Source organism: Megalops cyprinoides, chromosome 16 (genome assembly GCF_013368585.1).
Source record: "Megalops cyprinoides isolate fMegCyp1 chromosome 16, fMegCyp1.pri, whole genome shotgun sequence".
In the NCBI taxonomy this organism is placed as follows: domain Eukaryota; kingdom Metazoa; phylum Chordata; class Actinopteri; order Elopiformes; family Megalopidae; genus Megalops; species Megalops cyprinoides.
Genome location: NC_050598.1, coordinates 28,785,256 through 28,809,677, shown reverse-complemented (window position 1 = coordinate 28,809,677; position 24,422 = coordinate 28,785,256). Strand labels below are relative to the sequence as shown.

The following is a 24,422-nucleotide window of genomic DNA, read 5'->3' as shown; positions in this document are numbered from 1 at the left end:
TGAGCAAGTGACAGACCTGTGCACGAAGCGGGAGTTACGGGTCGGCCCCGCTCTCACGGCAAAGGATACTTGAGCAGGAGTTTGTGGGCGAGGTCTGTGGAGGGGAGGTACCAGGGATGCATCATGAGGAACATGCGTACCAGTGAGGCGTCCTTCAGAGTGCCCGTTTCGTCTGAGAGAGAAGAACAAACGCTAGCTCGCTGCACATCAAAGTGTGGGCGCTGACCAAGTAATGGGGGACACAGAAGCGTGTACAAGTACCCCACCAAAAAAACAAAAAACCTGCTAAAATAAATCATAATGATAATCCATGCAATATTCTTAGATGTATGCAATTTAAGTTTTGTTTTGTTTGGTTTTCTTGGGTGGTGGGCAGCAGGCTGGCACCATGCTGAGGCTCATGCAGATTGAGGTGGGGGTCAGGGGCAACTGCAAGTGTAACGGATGTGAAACCGGTTCACACCCTCAGGAGTGAGCTCCAAACCCCTGTTCTCATCCCACAACTAGAGTTTTCTCGTGGCTGACGTTGTTACCAATTGCGCTAAAGGCAATTTGGCCCTAGCTCCAATGGCAACGACAGTTAGCTAACCAAGTCTCAGGGAGTGACGTCACTGCTGAAACCGCTCTGCTACCCGCTACCCCACTGGCTTTACGCAGGACTCGCACAAGCTACTAATTTCAGCTCTGCTGCTCAAGCACTCACCAAAGGCTTGGATGCAGGCCTCCACCAGCTCGTCCACCGTGGCGGACTGGTCCAGGGACGAGGGCTCCATCGTCCTCCACCTCTCCCCTGCCACAGCCCTTCTCTTCTGATAGACTCTCTGTCCCTCCTGCTGGGCCTCTGCTCTTCAGTCGCCTTCCCTCTCTGTGCGCACAGAAAGGCAGAAATGACAAAGAGGAAAGAGATCAAGGGAAATGCGTCCGCGCTCACTCCCGTGAGTGACAGCTGAAAATGGCAGGAAGTCTGTCACTACCCAATGGCCTTGGCATCACCGTGACCCCAATGACTTGCACACGCATTTTTTTTTTTTTTTTTTTACATACAACTTTCACATTTAGACAATCCTATCTCTGGAGGGCAGCACAGCAGCGTATAGCAATGTCATCCTCTCGGTTCCGAAATTCAATTCATCCAATGAATCGACCAACAAAAGATGACAAAAACGATCTCAAAAGCTAGGAAAGGTCTGGAGATTACACTGCAAGAAGCAGAAGCATATTTTGAATACTTTCAAGATGATGACAATGATCTCTGTTATCTTTTGTGGTTTACTTCATTTCAGGTACAGCCAGACAAACAGGAAGACTTTGGAATGCATTCAACACTAAGCTCTTCCATCCTAGGAGCAACATGTCTCACTGGGGAAACTACATATTACGCTGTACTTTTCAAACACATACACTATTGTCTCCAGCATATTTTTGATGATGTTAAGTTGCAGATGCCAGCACTATAAATAATGACAATATAGTTTTGCCATGTCCTGGGTGCTCAGTTCCAAGCAGAGTGATTAAAAATGAGGGGCACGCAATGTCAAAACATGACAGTCGTTACTGCAGTGGAACTTGATTTCCATGCTTTTTATCAAGACACTTTTTATCGCAATAGTCTGTCAGTCTTTTGTCAATGCATGATGAAGTATCAATTCTATAAAAGGCATGTCTTTTATTGTTCAGAGAAAAAAAAAGACTTCAGCCAAGAAAAAGTAGTTCGGATTCCAATTGACTGGGCAGAGAAAAGCCATTCCATTGCCACTTCGCTGACTTAAATAGAATGCTTTTTACACAAAGGAATACTTGTTATAGATGTGGGCTTCAGATATCACACGTTTTGCCACCAACCACCAAGGCCACATGTCTGCCTCTCAAAAGTTACACGTTAAGCATAGTCTTGTAGAGTTTTGGAGGTAGCATTGCTGCATTTTTTGGCACCTTTTCCAGCTTTTGATTGGAGCTCCTCAGTGTGGATCTCTTTACCTTATTATGACATCATTTATGTAAGAAAGGTGCATACATTATAGTTTTACATATTATCGATTTATACAGTTTAGTATTTACTGTGGTAAATCAGGATTAAAATCAGGAGTACGACAGCAGTTCACAAACCAGGACCTGAACCTGCAGCCTTCCAATTAAAAGGCCAGATCCATGATGATATATCAACAGCAGTACAGTCCACGCTTGAATTGCGGAAAGGCCACAAAAAAGACAGATCAAGCTTAATGCATGTGCTATTTTCTTGGTCTTCTTTCTTCTTAAGTTAAGTTTAGCACCTGCGATAAGCAGCTGGAGCTGGAGATACACTTTCCAAATGACATAACCTTACAGACACCACGATCGTACGTATTTATTAATAGTGTAGCATGCTTCTACTAGACTGAAGCCTGGATTATATTCATACCATTTGCACAAATAAGCGTAAATCCACGTATGATAAATGCATTATGGGTAAATAAATCTACTGTTATCGTTACTGCTACTTTTGCCATTTTTGTACATGTCAATGTATGTATTCATATCATATGCTGTAAGTTACTGCAAATGTGGGCAATCAAGCTGAAGACTGTCACTATGTTTTGACTGTCAAGGCTGTCTGTCCAGTTTGTAAGAATAAAATACACTTCAACATGACAAACTAATCTGTGGAATAAGAATGTGCACTGAGAAAAAAGATACAGAATTTCAATAACCTGCTTTCACCCGGAAACCACAATTTATCACTTCCTGGAACAACGGTAACTAACAAAGCATGTCACTACCACTTCCTGTAAAAAAACAAGATACAAAAAATGGGTGTGTCAGTTCACACACACTGCAGTACCCCCTCCAAACAGAATCCTTGCTGCTCTTCTACTCTATGGTATACTAATAAAGTACTTTTCCAAGGGGAACCATGGCAACACATCCCAACCCCCCACCCTCCACACCATGCATACACACATACACGGGCACACACGGGTGCACACACACACACACACAGATACCCCTTCAAATAAACACAGAGCCCACAGCAAACACATTTCTAGTGCTCATTTGCAATTCACTGTTTCGTGGAGTAGAATATTAGGTGTTATGTGATTTTCGGTACAAAATGTACCTTTGCCACATAAGCATTGAGGAGTTACAGTAGATCACCTTTAATAATGACATTGTTTCCTCTGGGTGGTTACTATAATATCTATATTAGCCTCTGCGGCTCCACCACTCTCACATGCAGAGTTATTTGTATCTGATCTCTGCTGCATTAAAAGAAACAGAGGAGGAGGAAGATGGGGACAAAAAAATGCAAGTAATACTGAGAGAGGAGAGGGGGGAGAAGAGAGAGGGGAGAGAGGGGGAGAGGAGACAGAGGGGAGAGGGAAAAAAGAGGAGGGGGGAGAGGAGAGAGAGGGAGAGTAGAGAGATGGGAGAGGGGAGAGGGGAGAGAGAGAAGAGGGGGGGAGGGGAGAGAGGGGAGTGGGGGAGAGGGGAGAGAGAGGATGGAGGGGAGAGAAGGGAGACGGGAGAGAGGAGGGGGGAGAGGAGAGAGGGGAGAGAGGAGAGAGGGGGGAGAGGAGAGGGGGGAGAGAGGAGAGAGGGGGGAGAGGAGAGAGGAGAGAGAGGAGAGAGGATAGCGGGGAGAGAGGAGAGAGGGGGGAGAGGAGAGGAGGGAAGAGGAGAGAGGAGAGAGGAGAGAGGGGGGAGAGAGGAGAGAGGGGGAGAGGAGAGAGGGGGGAGAGGGCTTCTGCATTGTCTGGCTGCGTGGGAAGGAAGTGGAGGCAATGCAGCAGAAAGATGTCAGAGGGCCCTGTCTCCCCCCCGCCACTGCAGCAGAGAGGTAGGCGGACACACTCAATTACGGGCTTCACAGACAGTCTGAGACACACACACAGGCGCGGCGAGGGCTCTCCACAACCCTTCCTCTCAGGCATGGAGACGAGGCAGAGCACGGTGCTCACGTGTGAACACGCGGCACGTCAGCGACCCTCCCCTCCTCAGCGACCCTCCCCTCACCAATTTAAGTGCCTGCCAAAAAAAGAAACCTAAGAAAAGTGTTTGGTTGGACTTACCAAACGTTTATTTTCAGCCTTTCAAAGACCATCCGCTTAGACTTTTTTCCCCACCCCCAACAGTCCATCCAGGATGAGTTTTTGTTGCCCTAAATCCTAAACCCAACATTTAGGTGAAAAAAGGTTTAAGCTGATCCAGGGTCAGCATCTAGGGGAAGAATCTATCCAAACAAACAATTTTCCAGGATGTTCACGCCCCGATGAAAATATTCGAATTCTCATCTGCACATGTGTTACCCGGCTTCCGGAGCACAGTCCTAGGTGCTCGTAGGTGCTCCTAGGCGCTCATGAGCTTGTGGTTTCACTTCCTTTCATGTTCCCATGCATGTTTTTCGCTTGTCTTGCACCTTACTTGTGTCTCCATTTAACAGAGGAGTGGCAATGTGGTCGCAAGGTTTCTCACAAACACCCCACACCCAGCTGATAGTAACCTCTGGCATTCTGAATTGTTATTGATGCCATCCGATGAGATTTTTTTGGTGTGTCTGTGGAGAGTAGAGAATGGAGGTTGACTGCAATCCAGTTTATTAGTGATGAACCATTTCAACCTTGACCTGCAAGCCAGTTAGACCCCAAACACATTACATTATTACCCTTTAGCAGACGTTCTTACCCAGAGCGATTTACATGGGTTAAAGTTTTTACATGGATATTTACTGAGGCAATTCTGGGTTAAGTACCAAGTATCAAGTACCAAGTACCAAGGGTCCAACAGCAGTGCCCCTGTGGGGAATCAAACCAGCAACAAGCTCTGTTACAAGGTTACAAGCTCTGCTCTATATCACTATGCCACAGTGCCACCTTCAATACCTTCATACACCACTTACTCCCTCAGAACAGGGGAGGAAAGGCGAAATGGCTAAGTGAGGACAGTGATTGGTTGCATGAAGCGGTTAGGAGCCTGCTAGGAATATGGGCCTGCAGACACTCTGAGTTTCCACGACCAAGACTGATTAGCCCGGGATTAAACTAATGTGTCTTAGACTGGAGTCCTTAAACTCTAAGAGCGTCTGCACTGTCCTGTCCTCTCCCGGACCTCACAGACTCTGTGGCTGCAGAGGAGGTTATTCTTGGGGCCAAACTGACACTCACACCACGGGTCATGCATATATTCACAAGTGGAGGGTGGATTTTCCCTCAGAGTGACGTGACTGACGCTACTGTGAAACAGACCCTGGTTCTGTGAGCCTCATTTCTCTTCCTCTAATTTGTCTCTTTGTCTCATGCTCTGCCACTTAACCCCCTTGTCCTGCTCCTTGCGGCATTTTTAGGGTGCGCTGAGGTCCCCTCGTTCAACGGGCTTTCAGACTGGCATTGGTGGCAGATTGTCGTGTGTCCCGCTATGCCAAAGATTCTCTCCTGTTGCCTGGTGACACTGGACTGGGCTTATTGATTGGGTAGCATCCTGTGGATTTGTCTTTTCTATTTCACAGAAGGGGAGGAGGGGTTTTTTTTGGGGGGGGGGGGGGGCATCAGAGGTGCTCATCCGCAGCCTGTCTCCCCTGCCTCTCCAGTGCTTCAAACGGCAGTCTGCTCTGACTGCAGCCTGTGTTTCATCAGTGCGAATGCATCACCCATCCAACGGTCTGCGATCGGTCTGCCTGTCTGGAATGTCCTGTTCCCGATCGCTCTTCACCCGTAAAATAGCGGACAAAAGGTGATCAATCCCGCAGAAAAAAAACAACAACAACAACAACTGCAAAATACTCCCTGACTAAACTCCCCCCTCCCAAAGGGAAACAAAAATATGCGCTTCATCCTCGGGTAGAGTGAACAGCCCTTCCCATCCTAACAATGGTCTCTGGTGGCTTGCAGCTAAAACTGTGGTTTAAATAAACCGGGAGCAGCAGCAAATTTAACCAGGCACTCAAGATCAAATCAAACAACCTCCACCGATATGCATATTGAAGTGACAGTGATCCTGCACGCCTGTTTTGGTAACCTTTCCTCGGGTACTGCGCAAATGCAGTCATTCCTCATTTGTAAATGTGGTCATTTGCACACAATTTATAAAAACACGCCGTGCAAGAGGTCAGATTAAGCACAGAGATTGGCATTCAGGGCATTCACAAAGGACAGGAGGAATACAGGGGAGGGGTGTAGCTTTTGTTTGTCGCTGTGTTGTTTGTTAATGCCCGGATGATCTCAATGGCTATCTCATACAGAAGCTCATTGACAAAAGAACTGGCTGTCCTCCTTCACCACACAGGGTGCTCCACTCACAAAGAGGACACACATACCACACACACAAACACAGATACACACACACACACACACTCACACACATACAGATACACACACACACACACTCACACTCACACACACACACACTCACACACATACAGATACACACACACACACACACACACACACTCACACACACACAGATACACACACACACACACACACACACACACTCACACACATACAGATACATACACACACACACACACACACACTCACACACATACAGATACACACACACACACATACAGATACACACACACACACACACACACACACACACACACTCAGTGTTGTGAGGACAGGGTAGACATGATATCTTAACCCTTCTATATCAATTGGTAAGATTAAAAAAACAGCTACTGCTACAGCTACCACTGCTAATTTGTATTCTCACATCCCTGGACAAGTGCTAACCCCTACAGACTTCATAATTACTATTTTTATCCTTGCAGCTATAACTCAGTTTGAGACTTCTTTTAAAACAAGCCCGCCCGAGAAAATTATCACAAGAGTGCTCCATGTCCCACTGTGTTCCATTCCCGATCGTGATCACATTCATCGATCGCCCTGTACGGAATCGTCAATGGCTTCTGCATGTAATCACCGCTAATGGCGTGAGCTGTCGTGCATTGTGAGCAGGGGGCTAAAGGAAGGTCTGCGTGGTGACAAAGCCCGTGGCTGAGGGGAAGCCGGGAAGCGTGGGACAGCGTACGCTATATTTCTGCCTTCAGAGCAGCTTCCCTCCTTTGAGGAAACAGTGGGGGTTTGATGCCTGACTCCTGCTCGGGACAGATATAGACCTCCGCTGAGGCTGATGTCTGACAGCTTCTATTTTAAACACAGCGCCCAGGGAGAGCAGTGTTTCCTGCCCTCAGAGCATAGAGAGAGGGGCATCTGGGGGGCAGAGTGGCTACTGCACAGGGAGATTAGGGGAGGGAGAGAGGAGGAGGGAGGGAGAGACAGGCAGAGACAGACAGAGGGAGAGAGGTAGAGAGTCACAGGCCCAAAGAGAGGGAGAGAGGAGGAGGGAGGAGAGACAGCCACAGAGAGAGAGAGGGGGGGGGGGGGGGACCCAGGAACAGCAAGACGGAGGGAGATGGAGGGAGAGAGAGACAGGCAGAGAGAGGGGCATCTGGGACAGAGTGGCTATTGCATGGTGAGATTAGGGGAAGGAGAGAGAAGGAGAAAGATGGAGAGAGAAAAGGAAGAGACACATAGAAGGAGGGAGATGGAGGTTTGGAGAGACAGGCACAGAGAGGGAGAGGGAGGGAGAGACAGGCGCAAAGAGGAGAGAAACAGGCGCAGAGAGAGGGGCATCTGTGGGGCAGAGTTGTTACTGCACAGGTAGATTAGGGGAGGTAGAGAGGGGGAGAGAGAGACAGGGAGAGAGAGGGAGGGAGAGTGAGAGAGAAAGAGACACCGGCACATCAGAGACAGGCAGAGAGGCGCAAAGAAACACATACAGAGAAAGGAAGAGAGAGACAGGCACAGAGAGAAGGAGAAAGAGAGGGAGAGACAAAAGGCAGATTGTGTCAAAATATCGCCTGAGTGACCATTGAAAAAGAACGACACCTGGCAGGGAAGACAGATTCTGCAACACAAGAGAGGTTGAGATAGAAAAAGAGGAAAGAGTCACAGCAAGAAGGGGAGAAGTAAACAGAGACAGAGACAGAGGCGGAGAGAGAGAGATCATGACTCATAACCCCCATTTTCAAGACTGTAGACAAATTTGACCTTAACAGCTTGACGCCCTAACAACATTCATTTTGGGAAGATTCTCTGTGGTACTATAAACACGAATGACTTCTGCCCCTGCTCAATGAACAGAATGTCTTGAGCAAAAGACTGTGTTTTTAACAAATCAGCATATAGCTGACCATACTAACAACCTTTACGCACGTTAATCAAAAGAGCAGCAAAAATTAGATTTGATTAGAGCTGCAAAAAGCTCCCAATTCAATTTGACAACCTGCTGTACTGTACAAAAAAATAGAAAGTTATGTAGAAGAGTAAAATCTACACTGTGGTTAAAACAATGTCCATGAGAAAAAATGTGCAATTAAGAAAAAAAAATTGAGAAAAAATGTAACGAAGGGTGAACCCAGGCCGTGTGGAGTGACTGCTCTTGCCCTTTGCTACAAGAAAACATAAATTAAGAAAGATAAACATAAAGTTCTTCAATCAAGGGCAAGGAGAGAGACAGGGTTTGAGCGCAATACTATTCAGGACGTCCATTTGAACTGGCCACAATTTTCCCTGAGAAGACACAGATTTTTATTCTAGGGATAATAATTGTAGAATAAACCTCAAACCATACACACACGGGATTAAAGACCATCTCAACAGTGAGCTGTAAAAGAACTGAAAACACTATGGCCATTTCTCATAGTGTTTGCACTCAGGGCATTTCATTAAGCAAGTCATTAAGAGACCATTATAAATGTATCAGATGTAGGTATTGCAGAAGATGGCGGTGAAGTATAGGGTCCACTCAGCAAGCTTTTGACAAATGGAACAAACACCCTCCAGAGACCCTGCATGCTGGCTGCTGTGAAGGATCCCTCCATATACCCAGGAAAGCACCACAACAAGACACGAAGGACAGAAGTACGCCTATTTCCATTAATAACTGACATTCACCAAGTGGGCCATTCAATTCCAGAGACACCAACAAATTAGCGAACCCCGCTCTTATCACAACAGGGCTCTGACATGCCAAGAGCTGGGTCAGAGAAGCCCTTCAGTCAGGTGGTCCTGCGGCTCAAAGCACCGACATCTACCAACATCTAGCAACGTCACAGAAACGAAACAAGTACAGTCAGCCATGCTACAGCAAAACTACACCTGGAGACACAAACGAAAGCGCGAAGCAATGTGGCGTGGTACCTGTCACTAAAAAGAAAATATACTGTGGCAGAGCACTCGAGCTCCGCAAAAAATGTAAAACTAAGAAATATATTAACGCAGTAAAGACTATGCACAACAGCCAAGCCGTACAGACAGACAGTCACAGGCAGCCACGGCAGCCCAGAAAGGACAGGCTGTGCTCACACCACCACCAGCAAGAGACAGAGCCACATTTTCTGATTAGGTATGAGACATGAGGGAGGCCTTTATAGCTGTTGTTTGTTTAGGTATGAGCCTAAATGTTTTATGTAATTGCACCACCAACTTTAACATTATCCCCGACGGGCTTTAGATTCCGTTTCACTGCCTCTTTCTAGACTGTTCTTTGCTGTTTCGTTGGCAGTATTTACTGCATTGTGTTTCATGCCAATTAAGCATTTGTGAATTTGAGTTTGACGGAGAGCGAGGGAGAGGGAGAGAGAGGAACAGAGAGAGGGCGGTAGAGAGAGAGCCACGGGGTGAGAGATAGAGACGGAGAGAAACAGAGAGACGGGGGAGGGTAGAGAAAGAAGGCGGAAAGAGAAAGAAACCAAGGAGACAGAAACAGAGACAGAACGAGGGACAGAGAGATGAAGGGAGAGCCATCCTAAGGAAAATTCATAGAGGTACAGAGAAGGAGACAGAGACAGAGGGAGGGAATGAAGTGAGCAAGAGGAACAGAAATAGTAAGACAGAAAAAAAAAACAGAAAGCAGACAGTAGAGAAGAACAAAGAAAAAGACTAAAAGGAAACAGCCAACACAAAGAATTCATGAATACATCTGCAAGATTAATTAAAATGTAATAGCGCTTTAGATTACAAGCAAAAAGCCTTTGAATAAAAACGACAATACATTCATATTACAACCTATTGATAAAAGGGAAGAAAACATGTTTTAAAGTGTAACAACCTTTACGACTCATAGAACAATGAGAGCTAGAGACACGGAGACATGGGCAACCCTAATCACGTTGCACCACGCATGTTCAGCTTTGACATTCATTAAATGATCCAGTTAATTTTGCTTAGTTTAAGTGCCATTGAAAAAATCAGGATGAAACTGACTAGTTGTGGTAAATACAGTAAAAGAGCAGTTCTTTCAATGAGCTACACTCCAGCTTAGCGTTGATGGTTGACAGCATGATCACACAACTCCTGTTCCAACTGTCTGGCTGCATATCCATTATTGCTGTCCAACTCTGTGGAAGTCACTCTGTTTTCCTATCTTTGTACAGATGCTTCCTGTTCAACTTGTGTCCTTTACCAGATGTGCAAACCCTGCTTCATAACAAGTACCGGAAGTCTGTCTGAGTGTGTGTGTGTGTGTGTGTGTGTGTGTGTTTGTGTGTGTGTGTGTGTATGTGTGTGTTTGTGTGTGCGTGCGTGTGTGTATGTGTGTGTTTGTGTGTGTGTGTGTGTGTGTGTGTGTGTGTGTGTGTGTGTGTGTATGTGTTTGTGTGTGTTTGTGTGTGTGTATGTGTGTGTGTGCGTGTGCCTGTATTGTCGCCATGTTTGCATTTCAACCCACGTCTAATGATTCCTCCTCCCGAAAATCATAAACACAAACGACAAATACTCTGCATTTTGTTTACTGTATTTAGCAAGCTGTGGCCAAAGCTCAAAGGGATAAACATCCTTGATTCTTTTCAAAATGTGACCATAGGCCCTTGTTCCAGTGGTCTACACCAAACAAAGACCACTGTGATTCTCTCTGTGTCTCTCTCCTCCTTGTCCCCCCCCCCTTACTCTCTCTCTCTCTCTCTCTCTCTCAGCTCGATTCATGAACGTTGTATCAACCGACCACTAAGTTAGAGGAGGGGCTGCTCTCTGAAAGTTGCTGCCTGACATAACTGTGGTTAACATTTCTGAATTGAAACTCAAACACAGCAGGTAATTGCCTGTCAAATGAGAGAGAGAGAGAGAGAGAGAGAGACGTTTCACCGTTTCTGTGACTGTTTTCAGCTGAAACCTCTTTCTGAATCATTAAAAGACATTTTCACGGCTTTTAACAAAACGTTCAGCCAAACTCTCTTTTGATAATGGGTTTTCAATGTGAGGAACACAAGAGGTGCCAGGGTCAGCCTATTTAGCATAGCGGAAAAAAAAAACAATCAAGCCCAGAATGAATCCTGGGTGATTAGATGCCTGATAAAAGGCAAGAGGGAGAATCTCTTTCCACTTTTACAAGCTGTCCCTGAACCTTAATTATGCAGTTTGCCATAGAAATGCTATGTGTAGTAACAGAACATCTAAATTTGTGCTTGCAGGCTTGTAGAGGGTTTGGGGTTGGGGCTGATTGGTGTGGGTTCCAGAAGGAGGTTCGTGCAAAGAATAACATGGGATTTGTTTTCATGCAACGGAAAAAATTTCTAATGCAAAAAAGGTTTTGCTAACACATAAAACCCATAGTTCTCTCTTTACTTTCTCTCTCCCTCTCTCTCTATCTCTCTCTGCCTCTCAGTCTTTCTTCCTCTCTCTCTCTCTCTTTCTCTCTCTCTCTCTCTCCCTCTTTCTCTCTCTCTGAAAATGAGAAGTATGAAATGTAACTTCCATGTTACAAACTCTCCATAAGTTCTTTGAGTTGTTTTCTCTGCAGTGACCATTGTCGCCACATCCATTTTGACTTCCTACTAACAGCTCACTTTTGTTTTCTGCAATGATTAAACCCCACAATGCAAATACTCCACTTTTATTTCCTTATGAGTACAGCAGTGTGTGAGTGTGACCACGGCGCACACCATGGCCTGACTATGATTGCAAAACTTGAGTGGACAGAGACGTAGTTCCCCTTTCAACTTCAGCCACCTTTCTACAGAGTCAGCTTTTCATTCATTTTTACAGACAGAATACTCAAAAAAAAAAAAACAGTAGTTAATGAGTTCTAGAACACAGCCTCAGCTCAGGACAGCAGAAGGCTCCAAGAGCAATGCTATCTGTGCCTGGTAACTTTAGAGATCAGGTTACATCACAAACACCTGCTTCTGCATCCTCCAGACGAGTCTGGGGAAAGCTGCGACAGAGCCATCGAAGTAGGCTGCCTTCAGAGAAGGAACTGAAACAACGTGGACTCTTTTAATCATGCCGCATGCTGAGGTGCTGAGTACCTGCGACACCTCCTCTCACAGCACCCTGTGTGGAGTCTTTGCCATTGAATAAATATCACTATCAATATCAATGTGAAGAGGACAATACTTTTTTTAACAGCAGAGCTGGGTTTAATGCTTCCACAGGCCTGAGCTAACCACATATGTAATGTGGACCTGTTTGGAGGGGCAATGAGAAGCACTGCTTTTGTGCTGTTCCTTACCTTACGCTTTCCTCACTACAAACTGACACAGAGCCGTCCCCTTGGTTTCTGCATTTACACTTGTGATGTGCCAGTACATGATATTTCGCCACTCTAGGAAGAGAGAAGTCAGTGGACACTCGAGTACTGACTCCCTGCAATGACTCAGTGTTTTTTTAACTTATCTTCATATGACCCCCCCCCCCCCGCGGCATGTTCCAGTGGCTGCTGATGACCCCACTGATGCTTCCGCAGGGATGTTATTATTTTGTAAAATTTCAGTTGACACAGACGTGGATCTCTTCAAAACTGTGGTGTAGCATGAGCCTCTTCTCTCCATTTCAGTGAAAAACACTCAGAGATTTGTTCAACACTTTACCATAGACCTGGTCACAAAACCATGATAAAACGACCTCCTTTCATTGCTCCATGATAAGAGGCTCTTCAGTGTGGACTCCTAATATTGCAAAGGTGAGAAACACCACATGCATTTATAAAATCGTGGGTGAATTACTCTTCAAAATATAAGTAATGTATCCCACCATAGTTTTGTTTACTTTATTCCACATGCTTAATGTACTGAAAGTTTGGCACTTCTGAAGAAATCATCAATCTAAATTAATTTACTATAATGAATCCTGCAAGGGAGTCAGACTCATTTTGCAGAAAGGATATGGATGGGGACATTTGTCTGGATCCAGGTTAATCCCCATAAGGGACCTGTTACATGCAGTTGCACTTTAGCATCCAAAGCAAAACTAAGAAACTCAGGACTTCAGCTTTGCAAAGGAAGCAGGCACTGAAGTTTGGAATTCTTTTTCTGTATAGCCTTTAGGTGTGAAACCAACCCCCCTTACAGTAGACACTAAACAAAAATGCTCCCAAATAGATATGACTCTTCTGTTTTAATCTGCAACAGAGAGACAAGGAGTTAATTTCTTTTCATTATAAAACAGCCATAAATCTTACTTGGCTCAGCCCACATAAGAGTGCCAGGCAGAATCATGCCCAAAATATCCACACAACGCACAGCAAAAGTCACTCGAAAACGGGTCCCGAAATGTCACTTTGCAAAAGCTCAGGTCCTGAAGACGTGTCACTTTTGGAACGGTGCACTGTGCGCGGCTGGCTTGTGGCTCAGCTCGGCATCTCTGCCCAACGTTTGGACTCTTGGCCAAATGAAAAAATAACGGTGACTGAAATTGCGGAGGTGTCGTGAGTCCTTGGTGGAGCAGTGGAGCATGGAGGTGGCCTCCCAAGCCCCTGCCTGTGGGTCACGGACCGCTGTAATTACTGTCTTTGTCCGTTTGCTTTTCTCTCAGGGATCGATTTTCCCGTGTTTTCACCCATCTGCCTGTTCGTTTCTCTATGAGACCTGGAGAACTCCGTTGGCTAGCATCGATCCTGACTAAGGAACTAATTAAAAAGCAGTTCACTAACAAGGTAAGGTAATAGAGCAATGATTATAGGTTGGTTTTTCTTCGATTGTGTAAAAAACAAATGTTATTTCGCTCATAGGTATAATATCCCTTCAGGGATGCAAAGTAGACACCCCGCTACACTGCTTTATTTGACACTGTGTCTGCAGGATTCAAATCAAAGTGACCAAAATGGCACATAACCTGCAACAGATAAATAATAAATGATCAACAGCACAGGTGACATCACTGTCTACGACAGACTTGATGAGCCTTGTCACTCTTTACACCCTAAACATCCCCATGGACCTAACCTGCCACTACCCATGAGTCAGAGTGACTCAAGCCCCCATACACCTTTCATGAAAATATATGTCTGCAAGTTCACATAGTATGTACACAACATATATTCTCACAGCGTGAAATTCAGTCATAATTTAACCCCTGGAAAGGTTAGTGGATGGAAATTACTTCAAATAAAGACTGCAATGGGGTATTCCAAGTGGACAAGGTAAGGCAGACAAAGGTTCTGTCCAAGGCTGTGAGAATAAACAGGAATCTGTAAATGATGGCAGAGAAATTGTAACCATGGCATCATCTCAAACTGTAAGTAGCAAAATGCATGTCACAACAGCAATAGCCAGTGTGATGTCACCTTTAGTCACCACAACCTCTGTTGTGTTGTACTGAGAGGGGTGCTGAGCTCTTCCACCAGCAGAATCACATCCTCCACCACTCAAGGTGGTGAAAACACCCATTGTGTGGATAGAGATTCAACTGCAAGCATCCCCTGCAAAAAAAGGACCTACAGCTGATGGCATCCATGCGTGAAGACGTTTTCTGTCTGAGCAATAAAACAGCAGATATGGAGGAAGAGTTTGGCCCCTGTGAAAAAGGGCAGCAGTCTGCACGGTGCTAAAAATCCCAGCCAGCCTTAATCCCTACTGCGCCCGTGGGCGTGTGGCGCGAGGAGCCTCCGCTCCGGCCACGCAGGGGCCTTCCAAACACAACGCACTGAGATCCGCTAATCGATACAAAGCGAAATGAGGCGCGTTTGACCTGCCACCTCTATTATTTATGACTCTCCGGAAACACGCAGCCTGTGCGGTAATCCGGTATTCATCCCTGATCTATAGGTATAGGCGTACTGGTGTGACTTTGAAATGATCTACCCGTATTTAGACTCAGTGGACAGATGACTACAAAGTCACGTCTGAATTTAGAATACACTTGCCACAGCAATGTTTATCTTTCTTTGCTTATTTGTCGCATTTTGTTATGTGATCTGATTAGAGATTACATAAAAATAAAGACTCTTTATAAAAATGCAGAAAAGTAGAAATCCTATCGGGTAATTCGGATAAAAGCCAATCTAAAATATACTCATTGACTTTTTTTTTCATTAAAGACTAAGTTCATTTACGAAGAACGGGAAATATCTGACCGAAACTATTAATTGCCACATAAGTTATAAGATATTCTTTTATATCAGCTTCATTCTAAAACGGTGACACAGAAGTGGGTGAGACACAGTGGAAACATGCGCGCTGTGATGTCAGCAGAACTGCTCTCTTCGCCTAAGCCTGCGTTCTGTGAAAATAGACTTGTCACCCTCGCATTGCCCAACATTAAACTACGATTATGGTTTGCAGCAGGCGTGTGATGACCTGAGAAAATTTTTTTTCATTCAGATCATGTATGCGGTGTTGAGAAGCGTGGTGGTTTCGCATGGTGCGAACACAAGCGCTGAATGAGTTTTAACATTCACAGCTTTATGCGCATTATAGAATCTGCGCTGTAGTTTTTTTTCCGCGTCTTGTAGCCCTATGACAAAAACGTACATGCAAGCACACAGAATTTGATACACTCTTGAGTTATGTTACCGTTTGCTAATTCAAAATGAATGCACGTGTAGATCTGGATACAGAAACATGCTGTTAACAGCTAGAAAAAATGCATTCAGATAATGAGCATTCAATCATGCGTAAAGGCACATCCAAGAGAATTTGCAGCGGTTGGCGCTGCACCATCGGCGCAATTCGCCATATGCTACTTTAAGTGAATAAAACCCTTACCTTCAAAGTTTGCGCAGCCCCATCCGAACACTAAAGGAAACTGCAGACTCGGGCGCGTAAGAATGCAAATCTGAAGTTGAAAATGTAGGCTACTACCGATCAGACGACTCTGCTGCTCAAAAGTAGCCCGTATATCTAATACGCGATGAGGCTGGTACGAAACAGATTCCAGATGTTTCAGCCGAAGTCCTTTTGATCTGCTTATTTTTCAGGCTACTAAAGAAAATATACGCTTTTTTTAACACATTACCTACACATATATCCAGTTAAAAGGAGTGCTGTCGGTATTAAGCTGCTTCATGTAACGTTAGCTACAGGTTGAGAAACCATACTTTAGAAATCAAAACCCCTGCATTAACCCGTTAACCCTTGTTAACAAGGGAATACCAAACAGAGGCATAACTTCAGTAGCCTGTTGCTGGTTTGGTTTGCTCTTTTTAGACAGGCTACGCTCGAGTCGCTTTAACTCACCTGCCATTGCTGTCCGTATCTCACTGCAATGTGACAGACCACGCTATCGCAGTCCCGCCTATTAGCGCTGCCTCACGGTAACACAGCGCCGGCCAGCTGAAACAGTTGTAGAGAAATATGCTTTTAAATCACTGTCTTATGGTTCATCGTTGTAAACATTACATGCTTGTTTCCCCTTTGTTTATACTCGGGAGAAACACTACCCAAAACTGTATATGCAGGCATCAGTACGTCAACACACATTTTACCAGCATATCAATAACAACGAGTAAGTGCAAAATTATTTCAGGAAGCATTCGCTGGGGACCTTTTTTTTACCGAAAGAGATGGCAGTTATGGTATGCAAAATGCCTAAGTGGTATACCGCATGACATTCTAGCAATCCTATTTTCTGTAGGCTGGCCGTGTTCGGGCGATGTAGCCTGGAGACGCTTCAGTCTAACTTCATTTCAAACATGTTACCCGGAGAAATGGAGAAACCTTCATAAGGGTTTTCCGTAGTGTCAACATAAATGAGACTACTGTACTGTGGAGACATCCAACCAAGCACATTCTATGAGAAATGCGCTCTATGATGTGTCAAATCACATGCTGCGACAAAACTCATCCATATTAAGAGTGCTCAAAGTACTGTGTGGTGCACTTAAATCTAGGGCATAGAAGAGACTGTTGTGCTTCTAAGTGTTCTGAAATCCTATATCAATACCATCAGTGGGGTTTAGAAATGACAGTGAAACTTGACTGCGTAATGTAAGGTAAGTAGTAGGTAAGTAGACGTAGCAATGTAATGTAAGGAACGGTTCGTTCAGTAACAAGATGAGGTGTGTTCCCAACGCACTCCGCGTGTTTACCTGTAGGTATGTTAACTACCACCCGCAGAAAAGGCATTCTGTCAGCAAGAGTTCATTAATTAATAACACTGAATTGCTGTAACACGCATCTACAGTAATTTCCATCGTTATCTCGTGTCAACCTACACTCTTCCGATTTTCTTTTTGCTGCTCGCTAATTCCCTCCATGCCAAGCGATGTTCAAATAACTCTCTAATGTTTAGGGTTTGTATCACTGATATGTGGTCACCTGTTCAGATTCTGAAGTACCCAGATGTCTTTCCTCTTTTACAGGCATATACATGTAACTCATACATGATTATATTCACTTGGTAATCAAACATCCAATTATATGTGTATGAGTTTTTCATACCAGAGCACGAACATAATCCAGACCAACAAATCCTGCCAACAAAAACTGGCAGTCTTGTAACACTTTCACTTTGTCACCAATGGAAAGCTGAAAGAATTGTCCACAGAATTGCAGCTGCTTATTATCAGAACTTCCTCATCTGTTCTGTCAGACTGTGGCCTCATTTGAATTTCACACTGTCAACATGGCCTGCCTGTTGAAACCATGTTCTTGCCAGTTACAGCCTCCAAGCTCTCCAGGCAACTTCCCTGATGTTCTGAATTTACCCAGCCTGTTAGGTTTTTCCTTCTACTTCACCTTTGGAGCACATATCAAAACTCAAGATTCTTTGTCCTTACATTTAAAGCACTGTGTGGTTTTCCTCCCCTCTATATTTCAGATCCTACAACCTCTTACATTCCCAACCACAGTATCTGATCTCTCAGTTCTGATTACAAATTGTCCTTTGTACAAAGCATCAACAGGTCAGTAGTGGAACGTTTTTGGTCTTTCCTCCACCTTTTCTTAAATGGGTTGTCATGGCCATCAGAAATTGTACATTGATACACAGTTTTAAGCATAATCTGGAGACAGGTTGCTATTATAATCCCTGTAATAGTTAAAAGAAAATTACTATTACTAAACTACTTACTTATATGACTTATTCATCTTGATGCCCTCCAGCACCCAAAGCCGGCAGCTGGGCACCTGGACCGTGTCATTCACTTCTGACTGGCTTCCCTTTAGCTTGTCCATGACCCCTTGACCTTTCTGGAGCTCTTTTGTCTTCTTCCTTCTGTAAGCAATGGATCTCAGGCGCCGCTCTGACTGGGTTGTCTTTCAGCACCAAAACAGGGTTGTAAACGTAATGCTAATTTCCTCTGTCACCTCGCATATTTGGTGTTCCATTACACCAAAATGGGAGAAAATGAAACCTTTTTGTCTTTTATCACTGTGGAGCTAGGCAAATTCACCACCCACCAAAAGCCACCTAGGCTCAAGGAGATCTTTTTAAAATCTATTTTAAAGATTGGATGGGACATTTGACAATATGCCACTTAGCAATATGATGGAAATAGTGCACAGTGAATGAAAAGTTTTAGAAATTGTAAAAAATCTAAGGATTGATTTTTTTTTTTTTTTTTTTTTTTTGATGTTTCAGTATGATATGACAGAGTCAGTGTTTTATAGTTTGGTATAGTGCTGCATTAAATCAGTCAATCAATCAATCAATCAAATTTTATTTGTTATAATGCATTTTCATAATCAAAGTTGTCGGAAAGCAGTGTACATGTAACTTTAAGCATTGTATGGAGGTTTGCAAATATATCTCCTTTGTGTCAAATACCATTTTCCTCCCAAATTATTATATCGATTTAAAAGAGGTTATTTTTTGATCAACCAGGCTATTTTATAAATAAAATCACTCAATCCTGCGGCACAGCACTTCGACTTAATAAAAACAACAGGAGACCATACACGGCAAAATTCAAGGGAGAAGAATTTGCCATACAACAAGTCAGTCAATATTTAACGTAGTATTATGAGTGTAAAGATAATACTCCAGTATTAAATATTGATTGAATTATCTTTTTCAGCCCCGGTAACATGCTGTGTATTTGTCGCCAAAAAGATTTAGCAACCATAATACAAACGGTTCACTAGATGGCAGCATAATCAAACATCTTTATCTTGCCACCATCTCGCTACCCATTGTCCTAATACTCTTTTGTCCAAGATCTCATAGGTGGGAAAATGCGTTCCGCAACTAACCTGTAATTATGTTTAATAACGTAACAATAATTGCAGTTGCGGGTTTAATCGTCACGAACTGTTTGTTTAACATAAAAAACCATCCAGGAACAGTTGCCCGTGGCAACGCGGAATCGACAGAAGGCAAGTTACAGGCGATTCTGATTGGTTTGTTTTGAACGCGTGCATGAAAGTACATACGTTGACCAATCACTTTTTCAGCGCGAGTGTACTGCTTACCGGTTGGTGAATATTCTGGATAGACAACACGATTGTCCAATTGATGATTGTTAATGGAGTTGCGCCGCTTTTGAGTGGGCGGGAATAATAGGATTAACTGAAGTAAGGAGAAGCAGTGCAGCCATTTTCTCTACCGTGTGACTTCTAACGTTGAGGTAAGATAAACAAGGAAATATAATAGTAGCTGTGAGCGAACATACGTTTGCCTCGTCATTTTTAAAATTTTGTGTATCATTTTGTTGAATCGAAATAACGCAAACGGCTAAAACATTGGCGGCGTTTACTTGGCTAATGGCTAATGCTACCTTTGCTTTGGCTATGAAGTCCGCTGCAGGGAAAGCCGGCTCGCTGGCTAGAAAACGAATAGAGGAAGTACCATAAGAAGGGTAGTTATTTTGTTGATACTAAATATCAAATTTGGTAGTCCTTGCGTACAGTAATTTATATGTATTTCTGTTCAATTTATGTCGGTTAGCAAACTTTGTAAACGACAAACATAATGTTACACACAGTATAACCTGATGGATGCGGCCTTCTCTCCAGCAATCTAGTGACCGCGATGTTCGTTTATTGCTGATGTTTCCTTTACATTTTGCCTAATATTTTCAGTGAGATGGGGTAGCGGTAAAAAATGTTGTAAAAAGTGTATTAATTCTTACATCCTAAAATGGGTGACGTAAATTAAGGCAGCTTGCCGTGTATGTTAGTAACCGTGCACGTTGTGTAGTGATAGCTCACTACGCAACATGGATTGGTTTACTTTCGTTTTGATGACAGAAATGTAGTTTTCGTGCAAGTAGCAAACCCCTTGGATCTGACCAAGTGTTCGTTTACCTAATGTTTCTGATAAATGTAGCTACCTAATCTTAACCATACTGTATTCAAATCACAGGCAGAAGAGTTTTGTATGTTCGATGACTTGATTTCATAGATTGGCTAGCCAGGGGCCAACCACTGCTTTTCGGTTATAACACTAGTATATTACAAGTATAATAGTTTCAGTGCCGTTGCCTAATAATGTGCAAATATTTGCTGGCGGATCGGATCGGGTTTGTCTGGTTCCGTGTGGGAGGGGTGAAAGTTAGCTAACAATACCCAGCGTTGTCAAACACCTTGTGTGAAAGAAATGGCTTGCATTAGTCATTTAGCAGACACTCTTATACAGAGCGACTTACATAGGTTGCAGTATTCACGTGTTATCCATTTATTCAGTTGGATATTTACTGAGGCACTTCTGGGCTGATTAAGTACCTTGCCCAAGGGTGTAGCAGTGGTGTCCCAGCAGGGAATTGAACCAGCAACCTATAAGTTATGAGCCCTGCTCCTTACCACTATGCTACACTACTGTCTATAAAATTACACCTAACCCTAACCGATTATCCCTTGATAATGTTTCATGTAAGATAAAGTAGCTACGGAAAGGGCCTACTTGTACCAACATGTATTTTTGTGTGTGTTTAAGCAGAAAGCATTTAGGGATGCAGACAGAAGCATATTTTAATAGGATGCATAAGAAAAGATACTGTTGTTGTATCAGCAGTTATGGTTTTAGACATTTTAAAATTTGGGGTCTGTGAACAACGCACGTGGTCCTGTTCAGGAGAGTGGATACAGTTTTTCTGTCAGTTAAAAAATCTGTTTTACTGATAATTGCAGAGTACCGTGGCCAGTAGTTACGTTACTCCACTGTGGTTATTCTATGAGACATTGAAACGGCTTTGCCTGAATGAGTGTCGGGATACACTCCAGTATAGGACAGACTTGAGTCCATGCGTGTGTTTGACCAAAAGTACTCTCTTTCTCAGCACCCAATTGGTGAGTATTATGTAATGGTTCCATGAAGCAGCCACTTACTGTTACATGTCCTGTGTCAGGCTCAGAGATACGGTAAAGATGGTGAAGATCTTCATCGGGAACCTCCCGCAGGAGGCGGACACAGACGAGCTGCAGGCGCTCTTCTCGCAGTACGGGGCGGTCACGGAGTGCGCCATCATCAAAAACTTTGCCTTTGTGCACATGGAAGACCGCAAATGCGCCACCAAAGCCATCCGCAACCTGCACCTCTACAAGCTGCACGGCACCCCCATAAACGTGGAGGCCAGCCACGGCAAAAACCAGGGCCCGGTCAAGCTCCACGTGGCCAACGTGGAGAAGGGCGCCGATGACGAGCTCCGGGCCCTGTTCGAGGAGTACGGCACGGTCACGGAGTGTGCCGTCATCAAGAATTTTGCCTTTGTGCACATGGCCAATTCTGAAGAGGCTATGGATGCCATCAAGGGCTTAGACAATACAGACTTCCAGGGTAAGGAAGAGTACGGCGAATGTGTTGGCAAAGCTGCTTATTGCTCATGTTTGGGAAGTGGTCCGTTGTAACCTTTCTGTGAGGTGGCGTTCTTTGTGCTGTGATTCAGGTGTTCCAGGAAGTTCTTTGAAATGAGGTTTGAGCAGTAGGAGCTAGTCATGAACTTAGTCTGAACATCATGGAAGGTCCGTAGGACTGAGGTCTTGAAAGACACAAGGGTGACGTAGACATGCCAGGGTAGATTAGTTTTACTCAGTTTGGCTGCTTACTCCATATGTGGTGCATCTCCCTGTCTTGCTGATTTAACTTCCGGGTTTGATGAGGTGGCAAGTAACATGCAGATACTCATCACAGCTGCGCGTTTCACAAGGGTGTGTTTCGTGTATGTTGCAGGGTGGGCAGTGTGGTACTTTTTTTTTTTTTTTTTTTTTTTTTTTTTTTTGGTTGTGTTTTTTGGTTCTGGTTTTTGTCATTGGTAACATTGGTTTCTTTTAAAGGCAAACGGATTCATGTGCAAATCTCAAAGAGCCGACCTAGAGGTGAGGAGGAGGACGGGTATGCACAGCCACCCCCAGACAGAGCAGGGTATTGGGCCCCACGCTTTCCGGGGGACAGGCCCGAGCCTGGCCCACCGGGTTACTTCAGGGGTCGCTTCAGTCACCCGCCTGTCTCCCACGGGCACGGCTACCCCCCGGCCCCGCCGCCCCCGCCCCCTCCTCCCCCGAGGCGAGCCCCCTACCCCGACCGCTCCTCTTCCTACGACCGGGACCGGGATCGCGATAGCTACGGGGTGGTGGATTATTATGAGAAATACCGCGCCCGTCCCTACAGCATCACCTCATACGAGGAGCGGCGTGTCACTTCCATCCCTCCCCCTCCCCCGCCTCCCTCCTCCGCCATCATGAGGGAGCGCCTAGCGTCCTCCGCCCTCGACCCCTACGAGCGTCGCCCCCTGCCGCCCCCGCCCTCCCCGTACTACTCCCGAGACCGCAGTCCCATCCGGAGGGCGCCGCCTGCGGCTGTCGCTCCCGCTGGGAACGGCTACTCGTACGAGCGCTCCCGCCTCTCTCCGCTGTCCATGACCAGGACCCCGCTGTACGGAATGCCACGCACCCGAGACCCCTACGCCGAGCGGGTGCCGCCCCCGCCGCCTGCACGCTACTCTTACTAACCGAACGCCGGCGCGTATGTTCAAGGTGAGGATAGGTCCGTGCTGCGCCAGCTATGCTGGGGAGGGGTGGGGGGGTAGCACAAGCCCAAGTTTCCAAAAATTCCTATGGGAATGTGAGCAGGTCAAGGCCTGACTTGGGTTGTCCATGAATACAAATATCTTTTTAAAGGGGCAAAGCGCAGAGCTTACAGCTTGTCACTGATTCGCAAGCTATCTTAGACGTCAGTAACGAGCATATTTTACGTGTGACGTTCCAACTACGATACATTAACATGGTGTGCGATCTTCAAACCTACTCCAATAATTGCATTTAATCAAATAAAATCAGCTATAAGCAGAATGTGTAACTATAAACTGACTTGACGTCCTTCATGGTTGTTAAAGCCGACCTTTACAGCAGCTGAGATTTTAAATAAAAAAAAAACCATCGTTAAGGTGCCTTTCTACAAACCCGAAGCGGCTTGCTAAGCGCGTGCTGAGTTCCCACTGAGTGGAAAAAGGCAGTTGACCTGTGTGATTTGCTCTCTTTCCAGGTTTAAATTATCTGACAAGATCGTCGTCTCCTGATGCACGCGGCGCAATACCACCTCGTCTGTGGCGGATCGCGTTTCGTTCGACAGCGGCTCTTACAGAAGGAATTCTAGCGCGGACCCTCCCGTCCCCATAAAAACGCTTTTATACTCGTTTCGTTTTCGTCCTCCTGCATAAACTGTTGACCATTGATTTTTTTTTTTTTTACTGCTTGTTTTTATTGTCCAAACTCTGACGTATCAAGCAGAAGGCTGCAATGTAATTTAGAATATACAACTGTACAAATTTGAAATATAATATTGAGGTGATTGCTCTAAATAAGCCGTTCAATATTTTTATGATTAGTCTTCTGAAAATGTATAACCGAAATTCAGTTTTTTTTTCTCTCGGAGCATTCGGAAGTGTAATGGGAAGCTAAACCTGTAATGATCCTCAAAGAAGAGGTAATTTCAAATACTTTTGATACTGTATATTCAGCTAAAATAAACCAATACGTTGGCATTCTTGTATAAAAAAAATCAGCCAAACACGTTTCATTTTGTAGTTACTACAGTGACATGCTACATCCTGTTAAACAAAGGTACTTAATTGCGCTTTGCGACTCAGTGTTAGCATAGCAGTTAAACTTTATTCCAATGCCACTGTGGTTTGTTGCAGTTGTGTGAACCTGAGGCTGGAGATCGTAGTACCATGAAGGGAGAACATGTACGTTTTTATTTCCTTCACTGCAGACCTTTAATTTCCAAGGCTTTTAATAAAACTGGTTTGAACTGAATCGTCATTTTGAACTTTATTCAACTTTCCCCGTTTCT

The 24,422-nt window shown here is 44.6% G+C and overlaps 2 protein-coding genes across 3 annotated transcripts in view; one reads left to right on the top strand and one right to left on the bottom strand.

The window, feature by feature from the left end:
- LOC118791296 (RAS guanyl-releasing protein 2-like) overlaps positions 1 to 16,456 on the bottom strand; it is a 36,312-nt gene extending 19,856 nt beyond the window's left edge. Inside the window, exons 1-3 of one of the 2 annotated variants that reach the window (XM_036548604.1) lie at positions 16,433 to 16,456; positions 704 to 865; positions 70 to 172 (exon numbers count right to left, since the gene is read on the bottom strand). In XM_036548604.1, coding sequence (XP_036404497.1) covers positions 70 to 172; positions 704 to 773 — 173 coding nt within the window. In that variant the 5' untranslated portion in view covers positions 774 to 865; positions 16,433 to 16,456. Of the gene's footprint in view, positions 1 to 69; positions 173 to 703; positions 866 to 15,961; positions 16,326 to 16,432 lie in introns of those variants that run through there. The other variant, XM_036548605.1, reaches the window with a different exon arrangement.
- Positions 16,457 to 19,685: 3,229 nt separating this feature from the next.
- On the top strand, positions 19,686 to 23,764 carry rbm4.3 (RNA binding motif protein 4.3). Its single transcript, XM_036548055.1, has 4 exons — positions 19,686 to 19,761; positions 21,481 to 21,908; positions 22,406 to 23,104; positions 23,613 to 23,764. The coding sequence occupies exons 2-3, from the start codon at positions 21,500 to 21,502 to the stop codon at positions 23,077 to 23,079; spliced, it is 1,083 nt and encodes a 360-aa protein (XP_036403948.1). The 5' UTR covers positions 19,686 to 19,761; positions 21,481 to 21,499; the 3' UTR covers positions 23,080 to 23,104; positions 23,613 to 23,764.
- The last annotated feature ends 658 nt before the right edge of the window (positions 23,765 to 24,422 follow it).